This window comes from Seriola aureovittata, chromosome 21, assembly GCF_021018895.1.
Source record: "Seriola aureovittata isolate HTS-2021-v1 ecotype China chromosome 21, ASM2101889v1, whole genome shotgun sequence".
In the NCBI taxonomy this organism is placed as follows: domain Eukaryota; kingdom Metazoa; phylum Chordata; class Actinopteri; order Carangiformes; family Carangidae; genus Seriola; species Seriola aureovittata.
In genome coordinates this window covers 2,505,570-2,531,139 of record NC_079384.1, presented here as the reverse complement: position 1 = coordinate 2,531,139, position 25,570 = coordinate 2,505,570, and the positions used below count along the sequence as shown (strand labels likewise).

The following is a 25,570-nucleotide window of genomic DNA, read 5'->3' as shown; positions in this document are numbered from 1 at the left end:
TTTTTTTGCTACATTTCCTTCATCATGTGGTACACATCACTTTAATATCATTTTGGTAATTGGTCATGTGATTTCCCACTATAAAAAGAACTGAATCAAAAGAATTCAATTATACACAATGCATCCTTTTAAGTAACGACGAGCTAATCGTTGTCCCTGCTGCTCCTGCAGATCGAGGACCTCAAGGCTCAGTTGGAGAGCTGTCACAAGCAGCTCCTCGACTCCAACAAGCACAAGCAGGAGCTGGAGCTCCAGCTGAGAACGGCTCTGGAGAGAGAGCAGGACGTCCGGACAGGCTACATCTCTCCGGTGAGTTTCAGTCTCGGTGTATTCAGCGAGCAGCTGCACTTTACGATGTAGATTTCATACATATATTTTGAATTGAGCAGTAACTTCCTCTTAATTTTGTAACATTCTTTGCATGTTGTATTTTATTGTAAGAAAACATCAAACTGACATTGAAGCAACGAAGTGACTACAGACATGTGCCTTTGCATGAGTTCATTGCATGTGAAAAAACATTGATATCTTATTACTAAATTGGCTTCTACTCGTTAATCTCTTCTCTCCGTGTCGTAGGTCTGTACGATACCTGAACTCATGCTAGCAGTAACTTGAGTATTGTATTGATTATGGACCAAAGAACATGTTTATTGGTTGTTGATGTGACTTTCAGAGGATTGTTTCACTCTAAATGAAAAAGACTAATAATTTTTTAGCTCAGTTTTCTAGGAATAATTAGGCTGCAACTGGATGTTAAACGGAAAAAGAAAAGTCGTCTAAAAAATGAAAATTTGTTTTCCTTTTGTTCGATTTGTTTCCTTTTCATCATCAGTACAAAAAATTGAGAATGGAAAAAAACAAAATCGTCATTTTCAATGGAAAATACCATGAAAAGTATAAAGTGCTTTTTTTCTCTTTGTTAATTTTACTGCATCTCTTGTATTTTCACTTTTTCAGGTGCATTGGCGTCTTATTAGATTTTTAGAGTTTTCCAGTTCAGAATATGAAAATGGAAAAACACAAACAGAGAAAGGGAGAAGGAAAATAAAAATATTATTTTGAAAGAGAGAAAAAAAACTATTTGTTTTGTATTAAAGTCCTTGTGCTATTTAAGTTATTTTTTCATTGTCTGTTGAAATTTTTCAGTTAGAATTTTAGTTTTTAAATAATTAATTTTAATCAGTTTTAAATATCAAATATTAAGTTTTTTGCTTCCTTGTTAGACGTTCACTAAAATAGTAATTTACTTTACTTAACTTTTCATTTAGAGTGATACTATCCTGAATAGTTGGTGGGTAATAGTTTTACTCGTTGAAATGTTTGGCTCAACATGTATGAAGAATAACCTCTTGGCTTGTTTTCTAATTATTTGCATGGACATCAGATTCTCATCTTCTATTAACTGCTATGAAGACCATCCATTTGTTACTCTGTTAACAGATACTGTGTTTCGCTGTGTAACGGCATAAATGTGTGATGTTGGAAGAATTTCTGCCCGTGAGTCGACGTATGGATGTTGTCGCCAGAGTGAGGCTGAATGATAGATGATCTCATTTGTTTTACGGCTGCTTTAAATTAGTATTGGTGTGATTATTAAGATGCAGTGTTTGCATTTTTTGTTTTTTTTGTTTTTTAGACATACAACAGTTTGGTGACTTACAGTTGACATTAGAAAAGAATTGAAAATATATTTAAACTTCAATCAGAAAAGAATGGCTTTAGTGTAAGACTTGGGCCTGGACCAGAGAAATGTGTGTGTAGGACCTGGTATGCCTTCCATCCTTGAGTAAACCATCTAGCTGAAACTAATATTGCATTACTTACTACATGAATTAACTTTTAACCATTTAATGTTGCATGTGTTGTGATCAACTAACCTCGGCCATTAAATCTCTTTCCTTTTAATTTTAATTCACAACATTAAACTTAAGGGAATTTTGAATTTGTTTTGATTCACTGTTCACTTGCATAGTAATTGATTATAATAATGTGGGAATGCTAATTGTCATGTTTAATAGAAATTAGAGGGAAATGATTGGTAGATAACGCTGAGAATTATTAGCAAGCTTTGTGTCTCCCCTGCTGTGTGTTAACCAAATGTCTGGTCCCCTTTTCCAAGCTGGAGCCCCCTTTGGGTCTGGAGGCTGATGTGACGCCCCAGACGAAGAAGCCTGAGCTGGTTAGTTCTCAAGCACAGAGTTTAACAAAGAAGTACCAGGAGACCAAAGAGCTCCTGAAAGTGCAAGAGCTGAAAAAGCGCAATATGCAGGCACAGCTAGGCCTCACGCTTTCTCACCTCCCCATCAAGGAACCTTACTTTTCTGAACCCCCAAAGCCGTCCGTTCAGGAAGATCCTCCCCCTGAACCCGTCCAAAAAACCGTTAGCATCCTGTTCCAGGACGGACCAGAGGCCATTCAAGAACTAGAAGACCTGATAAGTGGTCAACCCTTCACTCTGAAGGAGCTGGGAAAGGTTTTGAAATCCCATAGTTGTAATCAAGAGACAACAGAGAAGCATCAACTTCAGAAGCTCCTGGAGACCTGGAAGTACCAGCAGGAGATAGAAAACGAAATGATAAAAAAGAGTTTAGCCAGGGCAGGAGAAAGCATCCGCGAATACGAAGCCCGTCTTCTGACCATGGAAGATTTGGTGGGGAAGGTTCAGAAGCAAAGTCTCAAAAGCCCCTACGGCCCCGTCTCGAAGATCGAAAACCACTCTGAGACAAAGGAGATGACGATAGGAATGCTCTCTCAGAGGGTCGAACTGTTAACCAATGAAAACGGGGCATTGAAACAACGATGTCAGGAGATAGTGAACCAGCTAACTGAAGCCGACAGAGAAATAGACAGGCTAAAAGCCGAGCTGATCGGCCAGCAGGGCGGCAAACAGCATCACCTGGTCATGGAGGAGCTGAAAAGGCTGAAGGCCGAACTGGCTGAAAACCAAGCTAACGCCATAGACAGGGAGTATTATGAGAGGGAGCTGAACGAGAAATCCTTGAGACTCCACGAAGCTCTGGTCACGTTAGAGGAGCTAGGCAGCACCCTGAAAGACACTGAGAAAAAGCTGCAGTTGAGAGAGGCCACGCTGAAAGGTCTCGGCTTCCAGTCAGATTATGAAGATGAGGAGATACACCCGGAGAAAGAGCTACCGGAAACCTCACAAGCTAAGATGCTTGAGATGGAGGCAAAGCTGCGGCCGACAGAGCAGCGTTGTGCCGAACTGGAAGCTAGGAACAGTGAACTAATCACACTAAACCAGGAATCTGAGAAAGTCGGTAGAGAGAAGCTAGCAGAGGCAGAAAACGAAATAAGGATGCTACGAGATAAGTTAGGTAGAGCTGAGATGACAGATAGTAAGTGTGTGGAAGCAGGAAAAACGCAGGTCGACAATAAAGGACATATAAAGAAAGTAGTAGAAGAGGTCGAGAGGAAGACTGAGGCGATTAATCAGGTTGTAGAGATGTTAGCAAAGGTAGACGTTAACGTAGAGAGGATGCTCGGTGATTTAAAAAGCACTTTATTCGGCTCTTTGAAAGAAGAGCCACTCCGTGTGAGACGAACGGATATGAGGTTGGTGGTTGAGGGAGAGTTTTGGAGCCAGCTGTTGGGCCTCCCCAAAGTAAACCCAGAGGAAACCAGGCTGAAGAGTGGGAGGGATGTGGCAGAACAGATGATGGCACAGAAGCGCTTGATGATCTTGATTAGTAGGATTTCTCCACAAGCGAAAGTTGAGAGTGAGGTAGAGACAGAGTCGGATTTTGCGTCTATGTACTGCTGGTTTAACGACAAAACAAACGCTTTGATTCTCAAAGAGTTAACAAAGGCCTTGGAGGCAAAGTCGAATGGTTTGAGGCAGACGGCATCCAGGGTGATGCTGGATGAAGATGACGAGCTCCTGTCTTCGGCTCTAGCGAGCTTCGAGTTGGGTAGTGAGCAGAAACAGGCCTCAGACTATCTGCTCGAAGCGCTGAAAGAAGCGTACACGTCTTATATGATGATCAGGCTGAAGGTCCAGCATGAGGAAGAGCTAAAGCAAGAGCAGATGGAAGTTGAGATAGGTAGCTTGGACTGTCCGAATTGTCCTAAATTAAGAGAAGTCGTCAGTGACCTCCAGTCTAAAGTGGCAGATCTTCAGAGTCAACCATCTGAGGCGTCATTGAAAACAACCACAGGGCCACAAACTATGATCCAGATTGAAGGAGAGCCCATTGACTCTCTGGATAAAACCATTGAGCTTCATGACATGACAGCGAGGCACAGGAAGGAGCTTCGAGAGGTCAAAGATCGCTATGAGCTGGAAGCTGAAAAGATGAGGCAGGAAATAGCTAAGGCCAGTGAGACGCTTCGTCTCCGTTCAGAAGAGAACGTGAAAGAGATTGACTCGTTGACAAACTGCATGGAAAACCTCAAGAAGAAGCATGAGACGGAGAGGGCGAACCTCATGGAGAGGTTCGACCGGGAAATGGAAGAGCTGAGAAGCATGATGAGTCCGGTCAACCCGGACAGGACCTTGTCGGATGAGGAGAAGCCGTCGCATCACCCTTCGGCCGAAACATCGACCCTGAAGGAACGTATCCAAGAGCTGGTGACCCAAGTGTCAGTCATGACCGAAGAGATGAGACGGCGTGAAGAGCGGGGCGACGTTACGTCTCAGCGGCTGAAATACGAGAAAGACCTGGAGAACCTGAAGGTGGAAGCGCTCCTTGTCCTCGCCGTTCTCCATCTGTGATGCCTTGTGTTCCTTTGTGGCATTCCCAGATCCCTCTTCCTCCCCCCAAAACCCCCCGACTCTCCCCCTCCTAACCCTAACCTCACCCGACTCTCGCTCTTTGTTCCGTAAAACCGCTTCTCCTCTGTGTTGCATGACAATTAACCTCCCGTAGGTTCATATGATCGTTGACGCCGCAGTAGTTGTGTACCGAGGAACCCATTTTGTTGACGAACTTTGAGTAACTTTGATATTTTATCTGACATATGAAAATAATTCAACAGAAGCTAATTGATTCCTCTAGACAATCGCATCATATCAGCCTCCTCTGCTGTGAAATGAGTTCCTCTGTCGGTAGTTTACTGCGCTTACTAACCTTTGACTCGGCTACGCCTCATTTTAGTGTTAAGGGCAAAGAGTTGACCCTTCGTAGCATTTTTCATTTTCTTAATGTTTAGGATCTAAATCACCAGAAACATTCATTTAAATGGGTCTTACCTCTTTTCCTTTGGCTGTTTCTACTAACAATTATTAAGTTTAGCTTCTACCCTCTCTGAATAACAGCCGATCTTTGACAAGATGATCTTTACTCAAGGTCGCTTACTAGCTTTTTCTAGAGCTCTGCAAACTCTGCATCTCACGTTCGACAGTAGCTCACGAAGTTGTTGGGTCAGCTGTGATGATGCGGTTATACGATCATCTGAGCCGGTTCACCCAACTACCGAAAATACACATTTCCTCACCGACCCTTGATGGTCTTTGGACACGCAGATAGTTCTGGCACTGAATAAAAAACAAAAATCCCATTTATTTATGATAATCCAAGTACTAATGCTGAAAACTGTGGTCAGTTTACAGCATTTTCTGCTTTAGTTCCCAATAAAAAACTTTTCACAGTGACGGTTTCTGTGTTGCTGTTGAAATCTTCCAGCGCTTAGTGCAAAACCTCTGCTAATCAAACCTAAACTTATCTGCGTGACTCGACACAACAAAAAGGTGTGTGGGGAAATGTTTCCTTGTCATTTGAGAGAACTGATCCTTCAATATGGGGCCAGATTGAAATGATCTATTTTATTACCCACATTTGTTCATTTTAAAAAAAAAACATGGCTGGTCCGTCTTGAAAAGACCAAAACTGTCTCTCAACACTGACCTCCTTAATCTAATCTTTAAATATGACTTTATAAATACATAGTTTTCAGTTTTAAAAAAGTCAAAATAATCTCCTACATCAGCTCTAGTCTTTGGCAAACGTTGCTCAAACAGTAGTAAGTAGTGTATTTGTTGGGGACTATTTTCAGCGGCACATTAATACACACTTGGTGGTCTGGTGAGTATTTACAGCAGCTGAACGTGCATGTGGGACTGAGTCATAATGAACTACAGTGTGTGTTTATGTTGATGGAGGAATGTCAGCGAGGACAACAACAGTGTGACTCATTGATGTGTTTTTGATAGTTTTCGGACGAGAGAGGAGCTTTGATACACAGACGGTGTTTGTTGTAAGGACACATTCGTTGCTGGTTTTGGTCTTTTCATTGGATTTCCAATATTAAATAGTTCATTAAACCTTATTTTAATTTGAATTTGGCTGTTTGATGGGTTGTGAGGTTGAAGTTTGTCCGAGGTCGGAAGGATTTGATCACCCAAACTTTTATCGGCCACTGGAGAAATTAGAGTCTGTGCTCGACTTAAACTCTTAACGATCACAACAAAGAACAATTGTTGGTTTTTCAGTTTGGTCTGATGAACCACATTAATTAATTCATTTTGTGACTTTTGAAAAGTGAGTGTTGAACAGTTTGTTGGATGTTAAGAGAAATAAATTAACTGCTCCGTCTGAGTAGTGAGTCCATGTCCACGCCTTTAGCTGCTTCTTTAGAAACTTCCCCTGAGGAGAGGCTTCGTCTGGACTCTCTGACATGAAGCTCAGATCAGTGGAGAGCTGCAGTGATGGTCGTCCTTCTGGAAGTTTCTCTGGAGCTCAGAGGGACCGTCAGGTTCTGGGTCTCCTCTCCCTGATGTGTCGGTCCAGGTCCAGCTCCAGGAGAGTCCTGGTTGTTCCAGACTTCTTCACGTCAGAATGATGGAGGCCGCTGTGCAGAAATGTCTCTGAGCTCTGCAGCAGCTCCTCCCTCCTCGTGGTTTCTGCTCTGATCTGTGTTGTTACCTGTGAGACCTGATGTAGACAGGTGTGTGTCCAATCAGCTGACTTTGCTACAGGTAGAAACATGTCAGAGATGATCCAGAGAAACGGAGGAACCAGAGCTAAACTTCAAGAGTCAGAGTAAAGTGTCTGAATACTTCTGTCAACGTGAGATTTCACTTTTTACTTTTTAATACATTTGCACAAATCTTTAAGATTCAGTTTTCCCTTTGTCATTACTGGGAACTTAATGTAGATCAATGAGAGGATTTATTTTTTTTTTTTTTTATTTTAGCAAAAACAGCGACATGTGGAAACAGTGAGTCTGGGGTCTGAAGACTTTCTGAACTCTCTGTATTTAGACACAGAAACCAGCCTGACATGGTTGTGCATTAATCTGCTGCCTGGTCTGATGTCGGAGCAGGAAGTTTACATTTGCTCGGGGGAGGGGGGGGTTCACCCTCTCAAAGTGGTTTCCTGGGTCTGAGCTCTCAGGATCTTTTATCCCTGTGAAAACACACTGGACCTCCATTTCCCCTGTTTGGCTGAAGGGGGGGGCCTTCGACTGAGTCCTCAGATTAGCGGCGGTGAATAGAGGACGGAAGCAGGTCTAGGTTCTGGGTCGGGCCATTGAAATCCCCTCTTGTGGAAAGTCGCAGTGTCGTAGTAACAGCAGTGGAGTGTGTCCTCCACGTCCTCCTGAGGAGCTGAAGACACACGTCTGTCCAGTATCTGAGACGTCCAGCGGTTCAGGACCGTCTTGAGTCCCGATTAACCCAACGTTAAGATCAGGATTTACATACGAGCCGCAGAGCAGCACGAGCTCAGCTGGAGAAAGGAGGTTGTTGATGTTGTCAAACGTCTGGATGTTGTGACGTGATAGGAAACGGCAGCTTATACTTTTCTTCCACCCTCCTCTCTCATTGTCTCTGCATTCCTTCAGTGTATCCTGTCAGTCCTTTAACCCTTTTGTACTCACACAGGCTCGACTTGCTCGTGGCTAACAGGCTGTAGCTTGCTAGTTATTCGCTGGAAATGAATGGATGATCTGCACTGGCTTGTTCTTGAAAGGACCCGGGAGGTTTTACCTGCTCAGCTCATGTGGTCAGGAGAACCTTTAGGTCCGAGTCCCGGTGACCCGTAAACTCACAGCGGTCCCGTGTTCTCCTGTGTCTCAGGCCACCTGTGAGAGGGGCTTTGCCGCCATGGAGGAGTCGCATCAGAAGGTGATAGACGAGCTGCAGAGGAAACACCAGAGAGAGCTGGAGAACCTGCAGGAGGAGAAGGAGAGGCTGCTGGCCGAGGAGACGGCGGCCACCATCGCTGGTAAATACCACAGCACAGGAGAGATTAGACTGAGGGAAGAAGAAAGTTTTTGTTGTTGTTGTAGTTACTGAAGCTTCTTGTGTTGTCACAGCGATCGAGGCGATGAAAAACGCACACCGGACGGAGCTGGAGAAGGAGCTGGACAAGGCTCGCAAGGCGAACAACAACGCCGAGAACGCAGACATGGAGGAGATCCACCGACAGCACGAGTACGTTTCCTCCACTGCCACATGTCACCGAGGCTTTAGACCAGTTACTGCTCCGAACTCATTATCATAGTGACACAGTGAGAATCTGAGCAGGAGCAGGACTCAACAGTGAGGAGGAGAGCTGATGCTCCTGCAACCAGTGCAGCCCACGGAGCTCCAGAGGAGAACCAGGCCAACGTTTGGGTCCCTCCATGACCCCTCATATTGGCACAATAACAACTGTAAACCCCCTTAAACCGCCCGTAAAGACGCTGTACAGTGCACGGCTGCCCCAAAACCCGTTGCCTGCATGTGAGGCGTTTAGAGAACATCTGTAAATTGTAGCGTCTGCCAATAGTCAGCATGTTTGGGAGGGAGACTGGAGTCACCACTGTGCAATGTGTGGCCCCTCTGGTCAGGAGACTCATCAGGTTTTTTTGTTCTGTCAGACTCTTGCAAAAAGTCTTACTTTTATTACACAATGAACAAATCACTTCACTTCGATTAAAAGAAAAAAAAACTGACAAAATTACAGAAAATACAGTTTTACTTTGTCAGGAAAGTTGAGATAAAGTTAAAGAAAAATCTGTACATTCTCCTTTTCCTTGTAAATTTGCCCTTTATTGTCAAACATTACCTTTACTCTTGATTTTACCACCGAGGCTGTAAAAAGCAAAACATTTCCACATGTTAGTTCTCAGACATGATTCAGAAAGGCTGGAGCAGACTAGACGCTCATTGAGCTAAACACTGAAAAAAGAGTGTGAACAGATCGTCACAGAAGGAGAATTACATTTTTAGATTTCTGTTTTTTTAATGTAAAGTTGCAGCTTTTATCGGCTGCCTGTAAATGTCAGTTTAATCTTTTCACAACTGGAGGAAATGATTCTGTCTAATAGTAAAACCACTCTGATGTTGGCTCTGACATTTCCACAGCTGTTCCACCGTAGAACAGAAGAGCCGTGTTAAAGCTGTCGCCTGCAGTCAGAGGTGGATTAGATGAGTCTGGTTTGTGTTGTATTAATGCTGAACCTGAAGAACATGACGATTCTCAAAATGAAACAAACTAAAGGATCTTCATCAAAATGTTTCTGTAAAAACAAAAAAAAAGGAATATTAGCTGATAGATCCAGCACCAGTCAGTCAGGCTGAACTGTTCCAGCTGCTGACTGAAGTTTGATTTGATCTGATGGTGCTGAAGCGTCACGTTGGGTCGGTGTCAGTCACGACCTGCCGGGACGTGTGCTCAGTGACACCTGTGCAGGTGTTTACAGTAAATCAAACGCGGGCGCGTCGGGCCGCTCCTCTCTCTCTGAGTCTCTGTGAATAAGTGTGGTCATGTGATGTGCTGCAGGGAGGAGCTGTGTTCGTTCCAGCGGGAGATCGAGGTGCTGTCGGAGCAGTACTCCCAGAAGTGCCTGGAGAACGCCCACCTGGCCCAGGCGCTGGAGGCCGAGAGGCAGGCCCTCAGGCAGTGTCAGAGAGAGAACCAGGAGCTCAACGCACACAACCAGGTGCACACACGCACACCCACACACACCCACGTCACTCGCTGGTTCACACAACACACCTGTGTGCAAATATTTACCCAGGAGCACTTTCAACCGTTGGCTGAAAGTTTACCTGCCCTGATCTAAACGTCCTGATCTCTGCAGGAGCTGAACAACCGTCTGGCAGCAGAGATCACAAAGATGCGTTCAATGACGTCTGAGGACGGAGTGGGAGACACCAACGCCACGATACAGGGGAAGGAGCTCTACGAGTTAGAGGTGAATCACTTCGGAGAGTAAAATACAAACATGTGCATCAAAATTCTTTCTATAAGAATAAGCTGCACTCCCCATCGTTCTCAGTGTCGCCGTCTCTTCCTGTTCTCCAGGTGATGCTGAGGGTGAAGGAGTCTGAGGTCCAGTACCTGAAGCAGGAAATCAACTCCCTGAAGGACGAGCTCCAAGCCGCCCAAAGAGTACGTGTTTGTACCTCCCCTCCCCCGTCCTGTTGTTTTATTCCCAGCCACATCAGTGCCCTTCATCTGAACTGCCAAACTATTTGTTTTCAGGACAAGAAATATGCAACGGATAAGTACAAGGACATCTACACAGAGCTGAGCATTGTGAAGGCCAAAGCAGAGCGGGACCTGGGCCGGCTCAGAGACCAGCTGCAGCTGGCGCACGAGGCGCTCGGGGAGCCGTCGCTGGAGGAGGTGGAGCGAGGAGGATACGGTACGGAAGCATACAGAAAACACACTGAGCTTCACCTCAGTATAAACCTCTCACGTGGTTTGTGTGAGGCCTGTTCGCACGAGAGCTCCCATCAGAGTCAGACACTTTAAAGTCTTCACTCTCGTTTCAACTCGTGTTTCTGAGGATTTATAAACCTGTTTGTTCTGCTTCCTCTCATCAGTCTACATAAGCTTCCACTCCTGGTCATGTAAATGTATTTAATCTTGTCTTAATGAGACTCAAAACAAAAGTTGATTTGCTTTGACATGAAGTGAGACGGTGAAAACTGTTTCTGTGGAGCAGAGCTGTGATCAACCAAGTGCTGCTGTCATTCCACGTGTTGTTGTTTACTGTCGCTGCCTCCTTCTCTCTGGGTGTGACGTCAGACTAGAGCAGTTGGAGTGTTGTTATACTGTTACACCTCATCACATCTCTAGTACCTGTCAGACTTTCTGCATCGTCTTGTCCTGAAGCTTCGGTTCTTGTGACGTCCCTCGTCCACACGTCTGGTTCACTGTTTTCTCCTGTTATTTTAACTCTGACACATTTTCCCTCACAGACATCATGAAGTCCAAAAGTAACCCAGACATCCTCAAGATGGCGGCTGCTGCAGCCAAACGCTCGGAGCGCACCATGAGGTCAAAGGTGAGTCCCCTGCTCAGGGTGACATCCGTCACCCTCATCCCACCGCTGTCTTCATCAGGACGTCCCGTGGAGCTTGTGTCACCCATTGTGTCATCGCCGACAGAGCAGTCACAGGTTTCCCTCCACACACAGTCAGTGTACAGTGACCTGCTGCCACCTGCTGGTCACCTGCACAGCTGCATGCAGCATTGCATGCTCACTGTTGCGTCATCGTTGGCCGTGTTCCTGCAGCGCTGCGTGTTGTTCATCATCCTGTGACTCCATCAGATCTGCAGTGTTGTGATGAAAGTCAAACCACAGTGGACTAACACACACACTGGTGTGTTTCCCTTCTGTCCTCAGTCTGTGAGTCGAGTCCTGCCCTGGGACAGTTAGGGCCGCTGAGGACCTGTAGACCTCCCCCCCTCCTCCTTTAGGTAAACCAGACCAGACGCACCCATGGAGGGTCTCAGCTCACCCTCCCGTCCTCCGTCTACACCCTCCTGTCCTCCACCTCTAAAGGCTCTGCACAGATCTGAGTCACTGCTGCACATGATCAGAGAGTGTTCACAAAGTCTTCACACCCCTCACTTCTTCACATGTTGTTATAATAAATAGATAGATTCTTCATTGTCATTGCATTTAAATAAACAATGAAATTAGTAATATTGTGCAGCATGTATTAAAATACAGACTGAAATCATTAAAATATTTATTATATAGTAAAATATGCATAAAAACATCAATGATAAAACTGTCACTATAAACTGTTTATTGTCAGAGTTGCAGAGTTTTAGCAGCAGCATCATAATAAAATAAAATAATTCCCTCATTAATTTACAACTTCATCCTCCTTAATGACAAAAAGAAAACAGGATTTTAGACATTTTAGCAAATCAAATTATATATCAAAATTGACATAAGTATTCAGACACCTCAGCTCAGGATCACCTCTGAGATGTTTCTACACCTTGACTGGAGTCCACCTGTGTTAACAGCTGATTGGAAGAACAGTAGCTAACACACACACACACACACCTGTCTAGCTGCAGCTAACTCTCATCATAAAACTACACCAGTGCAGGTGATGGTGCCGCTGTAGAAAAGGTAGAGCTGCTTTTTAGCATCTAAGCTAGCACTAACAAAGCAGCAGGCTAATGCTAAAGCAGTCACAGAGGCACTGAATTAAACGTTACACAAGGGACCAAGTCAGTTTCCTCACACTGTTTCCTGCTTGTTGAAAAGAAACTGACACAGAGTCAGTTAGCATGTGTTCCTGCAGCTGATGATGATGATGATGAAGAGTTCAGTGTACAAACAGAGACAGATTAAAGTAGGAACAGGACGATTAGTGATGATGAAGATGATAAAGTTAATGATGCTGTGACACTGATGTAGCTGCTCCACCTAAAATCTAAAATCTTTGACCTGAACCAAGTAAAATGATCCTGATTCACACACCTGTTTTCATCCTGGACCAATCACCGCCCTGGACCTACATGGACACGCCCACATCATTAACATATACGTAAAACAGGAAATGAGGAAAATCACAATTACTTGGGGAAAAAGAGCGAATCAATGATAGATGGAAGAATAAAATGAACAAAGTTTGAATTTATTTTATCAACTGATTATAGGTCAAAGGAAAAACATAACACTCGGGGCTGTCAGGTGTCACGTTGTGTTTGAGTTTCACTGGGTGACGACAGATTCACACTGAGAGGGGAAACATCACATCTGTCCTGAACATCTGTTGCTCGGTAACTAACATCTGTTCTCTCTCTCCTCCCCCCTGTCCAGAGTCTGAAGGAGGGGCTGACACCTGAGCAGAGACTCCACCTGTTTGAGAACAAAGACACGAAGGAGTTCTGACAGTGACGCCGCTTCCTCCCGCCTCGCTGCATGTGTAGAAGTCCACTATATTTTAGCTCTGTAACGACTTATTTAGTAACAGTAGACACTGGTCACAAACACAGATCATATATTATTAAAAACATGGTATGAAGTTTGAATTTCATGTCTAGACTTTGCATTCCATGCACTTCAGTTAACTGTGACATTTTTGTATTGTTGATGTTTTGCTGCCATGTCTCACTGTAAATACTTTACGTTTTTAATCTGCCACGAACACTAAACTCTGACTGTGTAAGCTACTGTGTGACTCCATAGACTGTCGCTAGCCAAAGGCATGAATGTGATGTTTAACGGCTGAACTACAACCACACGCGCCGAGCAGCGAATGACGCTCGCGTTACAAAAGCATAGGAATAGTTACTGCGCCGCCACAGACGGGACAACGAGCCCGTCGAACCCGCCGTGTCGCTTCATGTTCCCTGTCCTCGGATCAGACGTGGATGCATTCACTGACCATATATATGAATCTTTCCTCACTGGAGTCTCGGTCCAGCTGTACAGGAGCTGTTGGAGGTGGTTCATGTCTGTAGTCTTGTTCAGTGGCAGTCCTCCTCCCTTTGTATTTATTTAAATGGTTGGGATTTTTTCTTTCACATTCCCATTACTCTGTACTCTATTATTGTAAATATTAAGCAAATATACACCAACTGACTACAGGTTTATTAGCAATAAATATTTTTGCACCCTTTACAGTGTGTGACTTTTTCTGGAGCTCTCGGCCGCGTTGCACTGTCTTCCTCGGCAGGTGGAGTTGGGAGGGGTCACGTATGAACATTATCAGTCATAGACAGGTTGACCCAAGCGTTAATGCGTGTTCTGTTATCTGAAGATAAAACACGGAACAGCAGCCGGGAGGAGCAGAGACTGTAGACTCATTCACACCAAGGAGGTTGTTGTCATCGCTTGTTTGTTTGTTTGTTTGTTTGCTTGTTTGTTGATTTGCACTGAACTCGGCGGAGGGAGGGGTCATGGACAAAAGAAGAATCCATTACATTTTGGGGCAGATCTGGATTTATTATGGGTTTAAGTTTTTCTCTATGAAGTCTGGTGCATGTGAAGGTTAGTGATCAGGCCGCACGCTTCACATCTGTCTCCCTCTCCAGCTGTTCGTTCGTCAATGTGTTCGTATCTATATGGTGGTTTAAACTCTGAGGCAGCAGTTCACTGTTACTGACTCGTTTTACATGAAGAACAAAGTTAAATAAAACTGTCTGAAGCATCTGGATTTTACTGCTTCAACTTCTTTCCGCTGAGTTTTCAAATGAGAGGCAGGAGGAGCAGCTCCCAGTGCAGCTCCCAGTGCAGCTCCCAGTGCAGCTCCCAGTGAGTCCAGCAGTCGCCAGAAGACAACAGGGATCTAGTTGAGTTTGTTTAGCAGGATGATGTTGTATAACTTTGTTTTCTGCTCTGGTTTCATGAGAAATTCTAACACTAATTAAAGTCCTCGAACTCTCTGTGATCTGCTCAGATCAGGAAATCCAGAGAGGGAAGACTGACACTAAAAATGTGTCTGCTGCTGTTCTGTCCGCTCTGAACTCTGACCTCTCTCTGAAAACATGAATTTACACAGAGGAAAAACAGAACTACAGTTTAATGAGCTGGTTGTTCTGAACACAGACAGGTGAGCTCTTATGTCAGAGACACAGATAGGTGAGGTCTGATGTGACAGAGACAGAAAGGTGAGCTCTGATGTCAAAGACAAGTGAGTTCTGATGTCATAGTGACAATAAGTGGCTCTTGAATTAAGGTTGTTTTGTCAAACTACTGTTTCCAAAGAGCATCAAACTGAAGATGTAATTAAGTTGCATTATGGGAAATTTTGAATCCACCATTTCTGGAGTTTGACCCTTGAAGCCGGGACATCTCAGGTTCTGTTGCTTTGATTTTAAAGTTTAATACTAAATTGCTGAAATATCCCTTTAATCTGTTTAATCTATATTTATTTTATGGGTCACCAGCTGCTGATGTGTCACAGTGTTAAAAACATGTGTTAGCAACAGCAAATGTGATGCTTTATAAACTACACTAGAAAATGACGTCACGGATTCTCTGAGGGGTCAATCATTTGGATTGGAACAGGTCCCACCGCTCTGCTCCCATGATGCCTTTCTGCTGCACAGCTGAGAGACAACTGTTCCACCGTCCACTCGTAAAGTCACCCGGAGTGAGACAGCGCCCAGCTGAAAGCAGATAATGACGTCACTCTGGAGCGAGACAGACAGCACATCAGCCCGGGTTGGCTGATGAATTTGAAGCTTGACACACAACAGCTGGATCACGTTCAAATGATTCACGACTGGACAGAACAATAAAAATATTAAAAACGTTTAGCAAATTACGTCTTTTAGTGTGCTTTTCTTTTTCATTATACTTTTTATTCGTGTTTTTCAGAATAATAATAATCACGATAATAAACACTAATTGTTTTATTGTGAAAGGGGTATCCGGAAGTTTGAGATTCTACTCTAAACAACTTGACACGGAGTAGTGTGTTCCTGGAAAGTGTGTGGATCTTTAATTTGGGTCTTTCTCTCCGTGTTGTGTTACCGGGGTTTGTTAGAGTAGACGGGCTGTTGACAGAGATGCAGGGGGGGACACACTCTTAACGGGACATTTAACAACGTGTCGATCTCTCCCGCCCCGGTAAGTTTAGACCAGCGGCAGCGCGTTGCCTCCGCTCTGTCTTTGTTCCATGCAGCCGGGCCTTGCCCCGATGCGCACCGTTCACTTACATGGAGAGAACGTGCCGCCAAACTCAATGAAAAGTACTCTGCAGTTTAATAATACTCTGCTTATCGTCGAATCTTTGTACCTACTACATAACACTGTGTTCTCCCCTGGGACATTAAGGTCCAATTTGTAATTCGGAATTCATGTAATACAGTAAATTTAAAAAAAAAATCAATTTGAAATAAGATTTAAAACGTTAAAATTGGTTCGACCGTTGGTGCAACAAAGTTACTGAGAGCCGTAGTGGACGGATGCTAACGGTGCGGACCACCAAGCTATAAAAGTTGTCATTTTATCGAAATAAGGCGCTTAATAGGAGTGTAGACCTGGCCGAAATAAAGAATGGTTTCTATTGAACAGTTGAAGCATTCAAGTCGTGGTTAGTGGTGAATGATTTTCCACCATAAATGAGAAAATCTTAAAGTCCCCCGATGTTTAACGTAGTTCGTCATGAGGGAACGTTACCGGAGCTAAAGCCGGGCCTAGCTAGCTAACGTTAGCTGTGGCTAAGCTAAGCCGTTAGCCCACCCTGACCTGTCAACGTTGGTGGTAAAGAGACAGCCGGGTGTCCGGGAAAGACGTTATCCACTGAACCTGACAACTTGATATCCTTTACATCCATTAATATTAAGGTAATTTCAAAATAAGACAAAACTTAAATTGTCAGTTAATCCCCGCTTTGCGCAGCGACGTTAATGAAATTCACGTCACAGGTCAGTTTACGAGCTAATGTCAGTGCTATGAGCTGTCAGAGCTTGTACTTAAACTTTTTTTCCTCTTCTACCAAAACAGCCTGGATAACAAAGTGAGTTGCCAAAAGTAGTTAAACTATGACCTTTGTGCTGAGTGAATCTGCTCTGGTTAAAGAGTTGGTGACATTAGGATATTAATAATGGATTCTTTGACAGATTCTACACTCATATGTTTCTGTCCCTCTCTCTGCCCTTGCAGTTGTTATGGAGCAGGCAGCTGGGAGCTTAGATGATCTCCAGCCTCAGGACCTCTCCACCTCCAGCCTTCCCACTGTGATCGATCTGACCAGGAAGGGTGAGGAATGCGTCCTCAACGCCACGTCCCTGCAGATGGTGAAGAGCCCGGGTTGGTACCCAAACTCCGGGACCAGCAACCCAGGACTGGCTTTCTCCGACACGGGCTCCTCGGACATCACGCTCCAATCAGGGGATCACATTCAACCAGACAATGCCTTCTCCCACACTACAGTCACCCTGTCCTACGTGAGCCGGTCTCACGTCTTCTCCGCTCAAGACTCCCTGTCTCGACACTCGCCTCTGTGTGGTATGCCGCCCATAAGCAAGTTCTCCCTCCACCCCCCATGTGACTCAGATAAAGGGCTCGGGGAGGCCGGCTACTCGCTGAACCAGCATTACGTGGAGCAGGTCGAGGGGTCGGTGGACCTCGCCACTCAGACAGAACTGTTGCAGTCGTTGTCTCAGGCTCAGGCGGGATCAGAGAATGATGGGGGAGCGTGTCCTACGCAGGAGCCTCGTGAGGTGAACGGTGGAGTGATTTCCAGTGATGAGGACACGGACAATCCGGATGAAAAGAAAGTAGAATGCAGCCTTTCTTGGGAAAGCAGCAGGAGTTTGGAGAATGGTCGAGGTCACAGCCGGACGAGTTCAGGAGAATGTGTTGAATCCTCCCCAGAGATGCTCACCCCCACCACAGTGGAGGATGAGGAGGGGGGAGGCTCTGAGGTGCTCTTTCTCATGTCAAGAAAACAGGACCCAGTGGTCCCCATGGACAGTGTGGGTGCTAGAGACCTGTGTTCACTGAGCAGGGAGTACATCAGTCCTCTGGAGGACCCGGTCTCCCCCTCCGCTACCTCACTGGACGATGTGGAGGATGTGTTCATCCTGCCTCAGGCCTCCAGCTCCCCCAGCGCAGACAACTCTTATCTAGAGACTGAGCAGGCAGCATGGGACGGCTCGAGTACAGAGGGGGGCATTCAGCCAGCCGCTGGCATCAGCAATAGTACGACAGGGCTGGATTCAAGAGAGGAAAACAAGCAGCCGGTCCGAAGACGGAAGGCAGTGATAGAGCCTCTGATTGACTTGACAGACGATGGTTGTGTGTCTGATGTTTCAGAGGACAAACCCCAGACTGTCACCCCCCACATGAACGGGAACGCTAACACTCTGCAGAGGACTTTAAAGGAGAAAAAGCTTCCACTGCGTTCCAGCAGAGGGACGCGGTTAGAGGCAATAGTCATGAACATAAACTCAAACAAGTACAAAGTGTCAGGATGCATCCGCACCAGTAAGAAAGCCAGTGCTTCCCAATCAGCAACCAGTGACTCCAACTCGGCCAGTCCTAAGAGGAACGAGGCGCCGTCAGCGGGGAGGAGGAGGAGCAGAGTGGGAGCGTCTGTCTCAGCGAACGCAGTCAAACAAAAAGCAGGAACTCCTGTGAAAAGGGACAAAACTAATAACATTAACACTGACAGCTGCAAAGGTTCTACCTCCGATCCTGAAACCCTCAGTCGTACTAGAAAGTCCCACAGCAGCTCACATCCAAAAAGTCCTCCGTGTACTGTGCACAAGAGGTCAAAGAAAGAGTCAGAGGACGCTTCACTGTCTGTCCTCTCACCACAGACTCACACCGCAAAGTCAAAGACGAAACCCTCACCACAGTCCAGTCCTCAGGCCGCTCTGCACAAGAACTCAAAGAAGGAGCCGGAGCTCCAGATTCACCCTGAACCCTCAGAGGAAATTCATGTGGCAAGATTGTCTCCCCCTCCACCACCATCACCGCCGCCGCCGCCGCCATCAAAGTCTCCAAAGAAAAGTCAAGGGAAAGCCAAAGGCAAGACTACAGGTAGCCAAACATCCCCCACTGCCAAGACAAAGGCGGCTCACACTCCCAAGAAGAGGAGGAAGAAACACAAGGGCGGCCAGTCCTCCTCCATATTCTCCCCCAAGGAGCCGGAGATCAAGCTGAAGTACGTCAACTTCAAGGAGGAGAAAAGGGAGCTGAGGTCGGACAGCTTCTCTCCGTTCGTCCGTGTGGAGCGGCGGCAGTCCTCGCCATCACTGTGTACTGTCATCAACTACCCCGAGGAGGTGAAGACGCAGCACAAGAAGGGCCAGCAGCAGGCTCACACCAGTGGCTTCATTTCTGCAGTCGTACCCAGCACCTCGTGTCTCCAGCTGGGCCGGGCGTCCACACAGAGCCAGCACCAGCGCTCCCTCGTCTGCTGCCTGTGCGGGCGCTCTGCCAACGCCATGGACCTGGGGGACCTCCACGGCCCCTACTACCCTGAGGGGTACCAGCCAAGCACCAAAACACCAGCCAGCGTCTCAGGCCTCAAAGGGGATGAGGACGACTACAGCGACTCAGACTCCTCGTCCTGCAGCATCAGAGGCAGGAGGAGGAAGAGCGCCGGTCCACACTCAGCGTGGTCCCTCAGGCCGGGGGCTCAGCTCAAACAGAAGGGCCTCCTGGAGAACCGTCGGTGGACCGGTGACAGCGCTGGCAGCCCTGCAGCGAAGCGAGCTCGCTCAGATCCCAGCTCTGCAGATGTGGAGGACTGGTACAGCCCCCCGGTGCTGCCTCTGGAGCCCTGCGAGTACTGGCTCCATGAAGACTGCGGTATCTGGTCCGCCGGCGTGTTCCTGGTGAAGGGCAAAATCTACGGACTGGAGGAGGCGGTGAAGGTGGCACAAGAGACGGTAATGATGTTAACATGTTGTTACACAACACCACAGGGAGAGGTGGTGGGTTATAATGGCACAAAAAGGGAAAAATTAAGGAGGATAATACATTAATAGTCTGTGTACTTCACCTCTTTGACTCTAACATACTAATAAACTTCAGTGTGTTAATATATCAAAACACGATTGCAGTGAAATGTTGAAATAAGGAAACATGAAAGAAGAAGTTGTTTTCACACCTTGTCAGCAAAAAGTACTGAAACCGTTTTGAAGAATCAGATTTTTTTCCTCTTAAATCTGGTGGATGTTGTTGGATGTTGGTGGATGTTGGTGGATGTTGTTGGATGTTGTTGGATGTTGGATGTTGTTGGATGTTGTTGGATGTTGTTGGATGTCGTTGGATGTCGGTGGATGTTGTTGGATGTTGGTGGATGTTGGTGGATGTCGGCTGAGGTCTGTGCGCTCTGGGTGACCTAGTTGACCACGATGTCAGTTGAGATGCTGTAATCTTTATGTTGCGTTGCTTTAGGGTTCAGCTTGTGTATTTCACAGAGAGCTCTTCTTTAAAGGAGCTGTTATGCCTTTCTGGGTTTTCCCTTACTTACAGCATGTTAAAAAGGTTTGAGTGCTCAGAGTCACAAGGATCAAAGTTTACAGGGAGAAACTCAGGACAAAACCCAATTTTCTCCTTTGTAGGAAACGCCTCGTTGGGGTCCAGACATTACTTCCTGGTCTGTTGACGCCCACACACAGGGCGAAGCACATAAGTACTTATAATGAAGACTTTTCTTTAGTTTTGTAGCCATGCAGAAAAGACACAGCGTTCTGGGTCTTCATGCCTGGTGTCCTCTGTGTTTTCAGGTGTGTTCAGCGTGTCGTGATCCAGGTGCTACACTGGGCTGCTTCTTTAAAGGTTGTCCCAACAAGTACCACTACAGGTGTGCTCTGGAGTCAGGTAAGTCCACGCCCTCCACCTCCACACGGCACACAGGACAAAGTACAGTTACAGCACGTGGCCTGCTACAGGTTTCCTGCTCATGTTTGAGGTGTCAGAGATTTCTGTACACTGGAGGTGGATGATGTTAAATTGTAGAGAGGGGCATCTGTCGAGCCGTTCTGCCACACCCATGTGCAAGACCCATGAAATATTTAAATTTCCACCAGGCCTGACGCATGTCAGAGCTTTCAGGAGTTTTTGAGCATGTTTAGGATTTAGGTTTAGGAGACAGAACCTGGGCAAATAAAACCAGACTAACTGAGTGTTACAGGTACATAAGAAAATGTTTGCTATTTGTAAACCTGATAGATTTGCCTTGATATGAATAAGAGCTCAGGTTTGTTAGAGGACTCCACTGTTTCCCTGATGTGTGGCTCCGTTTATCTTTATTCCTCGATGAAAATCCTAAACATGCTCAAAAACTCCTGAAAGCTCCGACATGCGTCAGGCCTGGTGGAAATTTAAATATTTCATGGGTCTTGCACATGGGTGTGGCAGAAAGGCTCGACAGATGCCCCTCTCTACAATTTAATTTGAGGCACTACATTCCCTGTGTTTCACCCTTTACATGTACATAATTCAGTGTGCACATGCAACACGCCAACAGCTACAAAAAAAGGCGAATGTACCCCGAATATATACCCCAAATCTGGAAGTGGGATATTTTGAAATTACTCTTCAATTTTGTTACTGTTTTTTTTGCCATTTACAGGCATTGGGATTTAACAAACTCCTCCTACAGAATTAATCATATTTGGTCGGTCTAATCTTAAGATCTTTGCGATGCTAAATTGGGAATCTTTTGGGTTTTCGTTGGAGGACCTGCCCGTGGCGGCGCAGCAGATTTCAATATAAAAAGGAAGTTGTTATAACTCAAACGCACATCACACGTTTGATACGAGTCCCGACCTGAACATCTGAACACCAATATTCAGTTATAGTTCACATTCTACCTCCTAACCTTTGAATGAGTCGGTGCGACACCCTCACCTCCTGCTCTGTTTCCCAGCAGACTGCGTTCTCATCGAAGAGAATTTCTCCATGAAGTGTAAAAAGCACAAGGTGAGCAGAAAAACCTCAAGTTGTTTATAAAATCTACAGAATAAAAAGTTTCTGCTGCTGAGTGAAGGATGTCGGGGGAAACTGTGTGACTGTTTTTTCTAACTGGATATTAAATATCAACCTTTTGATTCCTCAGAACAAGACATTCAAAACCCCTCCAGGGAACAGGTGGGATGACAGGTGACACAGTTTGCAGAAACTTCATGAGGTCAGTGAAAACCTGCTCAGCCTTCATGTCTCTGTGGCTCAGGAGGAAGTTTTACTTAATGTGAATCAGTCCAATTACTTCTGAAGCCTAAACTGTGGGAACCGTGTGTTTAAAGGGTTTTATCTCCCACACAGATGTTTCTGTATTGATGTAAACTCTCGGTACATTAACCGTCCACATCCTTCCAGTCTGGACTGTTGTCTGCAGAAACAGGATGAATCATCGCTTTGTTCTCCTCTTCCAGACACTCACCTGCAGCATCCTGCAGGGGCTCTTCTTCCCCTTTCTGCTGGTAACCATGGCGACAGTGGACCAGGGTTCTTCTGACTGACAGCTAGCACCCATGAACCTTAACTTCACCCTCTGCCCTTCAGCTGCACTGTTAACCCCCGACGCTGTGACTGGAGGAGCCCAGTCCCCCGAACCTCCGTCAGTCGGGTCCGACTGAGGAGGAGCCTCCTCTCACTTCACTTAAAGTAACATGCTGAATTTGTCATTTGTGTAGTTATTTATAAGGATTTTTTCCTGGATTAGATATGAATAATAATCAAAGATATTTAATTTTTTAAAGATTTCTAAGTATTTGATTATATTTGGTTTATTTATTCCTGACGTTTCTTATTGGCTTCTTTAGCAGTCGTCAAAGAGGTTTGATTGTGTGTGTTTTTTTTAAGTTATTGGTGAAGCAGTTCAATGTTGAAATATCAGGCCAGTCGAGGAGACGCTGGGACAGGAAGAGGGCGGGACAGTCGATAAAGAACAAGGTACTCGATTGGACGCTGACAACACAACAGGGTTCCATGTTGAAACACCGGATCACACATGGCATTAAGTTTAGTTTACTGGTGCATCAGGCGTCACGTTCACTCACAGGACACTTGCACATAACAAATCGCCCAGCTGATGTTGAGGGAACTGAACAGTGTGTTTGAATGTATTCTCCCCGTGTGAGGGGGTTTTTGCAAGAAGCACTTTGGAGTGACACTGAACACGTCCGGTCCTCTGCTCCAGCTGCAGTATTACCTTGTCCGGCTACGTCCACACTGCTACGTTTTCCTTTTAAAACACATCTCCTCGCGTCCACGAGACTCCACAGTTTTTGAGCTCGGAAAACAGAGACTTTCAGAAACTCTGCCGGGCCCCGTTTTATTTTGAAAGTTCTGGGGTTGTGTTGTAGTCTGGACGGACAGAAACTGAGACTTTTGGAAACGATGACATAGACACCCACGGTCTCTCCTGATTGGCTCTCATCAGCCTGGACTACCGGTGGTGAATACGACAAGATAATTACAGTGTTACTGACTTTGTTGTCTTTGCTAGCAGCTGTTGTTCACTGACATTCTGCATTTTAATGCTACTTCCTCAAGTATTTTTTTGCAACGAATCAACTGCAGAGAAGACAATCTGCTTCCTGTTCTGATCAGTTCTGATATGGAGCTAAAATGGTCGTCTGGTCAGAAATCAAAACGCTGTTTTCAAATGAAAACATAGCAGTGTGGACGTAGCCAAACACCCCCACCTGCTTCAGGCGCTCTCATGTGGCTGTGTGAGGTTCAGGGACCAGTCTGTGAACTCAGAAAAAGGTACATCTGACATCACGATGACACCATGTGATTTTCATTTGGCTCAGAGGCTTTGACTTTAGCTTCTCGCCTCAGACTGGGAGCGTGTGTTTGTCTGCACCTTCACATCAGCTGGTTCTTAATGATTAATTGGATGATAAATTAAATCAGGATTAGTTTATTTCAGACTCGTTTCCTCTGTCAGAGCTGCAGTCTTTTCTTTCTGTTGAGTTTCATGTTGTGAACTTTGCAGCGCAGCATTCACACAGTATCAGGACCGCTCGGCTCCATCAGTGTCACTAGAGTCTAAAGAGGATGTATGATGATTTAACACTCATTGAGAATCTGTGGTTTACATCAGCAGCAGTGGCCACGCTAGTATTAAGATTTTCTTTCTTGACTTGGTGCATTTCTATTTCTGAAGAAGCCTTACCTGACATACAGGTGTATCCACTTTGACTCTTACGAGCTCGTGGTGCAAAGACAAATCAGTGGATGTACATCACCTTCCTTTGGAAATCCTGATGACTGAAGGCAGCTCACGTTCACCTCGGTTCCTAACGAACCCTCCGACCACGCAGGTGCACGCTGACTCTCTGGGACTTGTGTTGAGATTAGCTCCCAGCGTATTGGCACCTGTTCTGTGGGGTGTGGAGGGCGGGGCTTTGGCTGCTCAGCCTGCCTTTTTTACTTTTAGAGAGAGAGGTCCTTGTGATCAGTGTTGGTATCACATCTGTGTACTTCTTCATACAGCCATCAGGGGCAGCGTTGCTCTGTCTGAGACCACAGTGAGCAGTCTGAAGCCATGGTTCGATGTGAACAGAAGGTTTCTCTGCTCAGTGTCTCACCAGCAGCAGCAGCTGGACACACACACACACACACACACACACACACACACACACACCAAGATCTCCTTATCCTGGAACACCACTTCTTTCATTTGTGCCATCGTTGATGTTTTGTTTATTTTGTATTTTGTTCCAGTTGAATAAATCGTTTTTCAATGAGCAGGATTATCAGAGAGCCTGAACTCTTCTCTGCAGATTTCTTTGTATCAAAAAGCTTTTGGAAAAAGTTTTATTCTAACAAAATGTTTGGATTTTTTTTTTTTTTTATATATATATAATATTTTGTCCGTGTGTTAATCTCAGGGCTGAATCTCAGATATTCAAATGATTTGAACTTTGTTTTATGATTTTGTCTCCTTCCTGTTTTCTGTGTGAACCCCACATTGACGAGAGCAATGACAGGATGTGGTTCTCCTCTCTGTCCTGGTACACACTACCATCACATTCCAGCGCCTCTTCAGTGTGTCTCTGTGCTGTGGTGTTTTTTAGGTTTAACATGGGACTAGAAATCAACTCCTGTCACTTTTGTTTTTTAATTTTATGGCAACTTTTTGTACCGTCTCGCTCACCTCTCGGAGAATCAGAGGTCATGTTATTGTCAAAAATAAATATTTTGTTCAATGTTGTGGTTTTCTGAGTTTAGTGACTGAAAAAATTAATTAAAGGAAAATATTTTATATTGTCTAACAATACACAGCAGAACGCACTCGGTGAGGATGGCTGAATAAATCCGGCCCACACTTTGACCTCATGCTTCTTTTCCCCCGGTTCCGTGGCCCAAATCTTCTAGCTGTCGGTCGATCCCGGAGGATGGTGTATGGGCCAGACTCGGGCCGAGGACCCGGGCAGATATTGGGCCAGAAGTTTCATTTTGCTATCTGCAATAATAGTTTTTCTTAAATTCACCTTTGCTTTTCCCACAGTGACATGTTAAAGAGGGCGTCGCTCCGCTCGTTGTTTTGGTTCTACAGGTTCAGTCTCACCGCGCTCATCACCCTCATTTCCTGCTGCAGCAAAAAGAAAAAACTCAGCATTTAACAGCTGAAGAGCCTCATATTTCCCTCAGGAGTTGCACGGAACCAAATAAAAGTCGAGTTAATGTTGGACTTACATTCATCAAGTGAGAAAAATAAATCTGAGATCGATAACAACCGTTAATGTAACGTTAATTTACGTTTAATAGAACACCTGTCAAGCGGAGTGATACATGTAGTGAAACGTCCCAGTGCTGTTGTACTTTATATCAGCACTCGTCCAATCAAATTTTTGTTCCCGTTAGCTCACAACTGATCGGAAATAAATTTCCAACAAACACTGGAATTATTATAGTTTCTTGAGGTTCATGTAACTATTCA

At 45.3% G+C, this 25,570-nt stretch overlaps 2 protein-coding genes across 7 annotated transcripts in view; both read left to right on the top strand.

The window, feature by feature from the left end:
• The window catches only part of mprip (myosin phosphatase Rho interacting protein), a 38,160-nt gene extending 24,335 nt beyond the window's left edge, over positions 1-13,825 (top strand). The window contains exons 15-25 of one of the 4 annotated variants that reach the window (XM_056365747.1): positions 172-309; positions 2,123-4,696; positions 8,039-8,186; positions 8,278-8,395; positions 9,729-9,888; positions 10,030-10,143; positions 10,254-10,340; positions 10,434-10,596; positions 11,156-11,241; positions 11,584-11,657; positions 13,024-13,825. In XM_056365747.1, the coding sequence (XP_056221722.1) occupies positions 172-309; positions 2,123-4,696; positions 8,039-8,186; positions 8,278-8,395; positions 9,729-9,888; positions 10,030-10,143; positions 10,254-10,340; positions 10,434-10,596; positions 11,156-11,241; positions 11,584-11,616 (3,621 nt within the window). In that variant the 3' untranslated portion in view covers positions 11,617-11,657; positions 13,024-13,825. The remainder of the gene's footprint in view (positions 1-171; positions 310-2,122; positions 4,697-8,038; positions 8,187-8,277; positions 8,396-9,728; positions 9,889-10,029; positions 10,144-10,253; positions 10,341-10,433; positions 10,597-11,155; positions 11,242-11,583; positions 11,658-13,023) is intronic. The other 3 variants (XM_056365746.1, XM_056365748.1, XM_056365749.1) reach the window with 3 other exon arrangements.
• Positions 13,826-15,593: 1,768 nt separating this feature from the next.
• si:dkey-94l16.4 (transcription factor 20) lies at positions 15,594-24,836 on the top strand. 3 transcript variants are annotated; one of them, XR_008826250.1, is made up of 7 exons: positions 15,594-15,780; positions 16,819-19,556; positions 20,400-20,493; positions 21,545-21,597; positions 21,734-21,805; positions 22,050-22,281; positions 22,480-24,836. XR_008826250.1 is itself a non-coding variant. In XM_056365800.1 (6 exons), the coding sequence occupies exons 2-5, from the start codon at positions 16,824-16,826 to the stop codon at positions 21,779-21,781; spliced, it is 2,925 nt and encodes a 974-aa protein (XP_056221775.1). In that variant the 5' UTR covers positions 15,594-15,780; positions 16,819-16,823; the 3' UTR covers positions 21,782-21,805; positions 22,050-24,836. The 3 variants fall into 3 exon arrangements, 2 of the variants coding, with proteins under 2 accessions (XP_056221775.1, XP_056221774.1); XM_056365800.1 differs by having other exon boundaries at positions 21,548-21,597; positions 22,050-24,836; XM_056365799.1 differs by having other exon boundaries at positions 22,050-24,836.
• The last annotated feature ends 734 nt before the right edge of the window (positions 24,837-25,570 follow it).

Excerpts from the sequence above, each read along its gene's own strand:
- si:dkey-94l16.4 (XM_056365799.1), top strand. The coding sequence starts at position 16,824 with ATGGAGCAGGCAGCTGGGAGCTTAGATGATCTCCAGCCTCAGGACCTC. Across the intron at positions 20,494-21,544 it reads CAGGTGTGCTCTGGAGTCAG|CAGACTGCGTTCTCATCGAA; the intron begins GTAAGTCCACGC and ends TCTGTTTCCCAG. Across the intron at positions 21,598-21,733 it reads TGAAGTGTAAAAAGCACAAG|AACAAGACATTCAAAACCCC; the intron begins GTGAGCAGAAAA and ends TTGATTCCTCAG.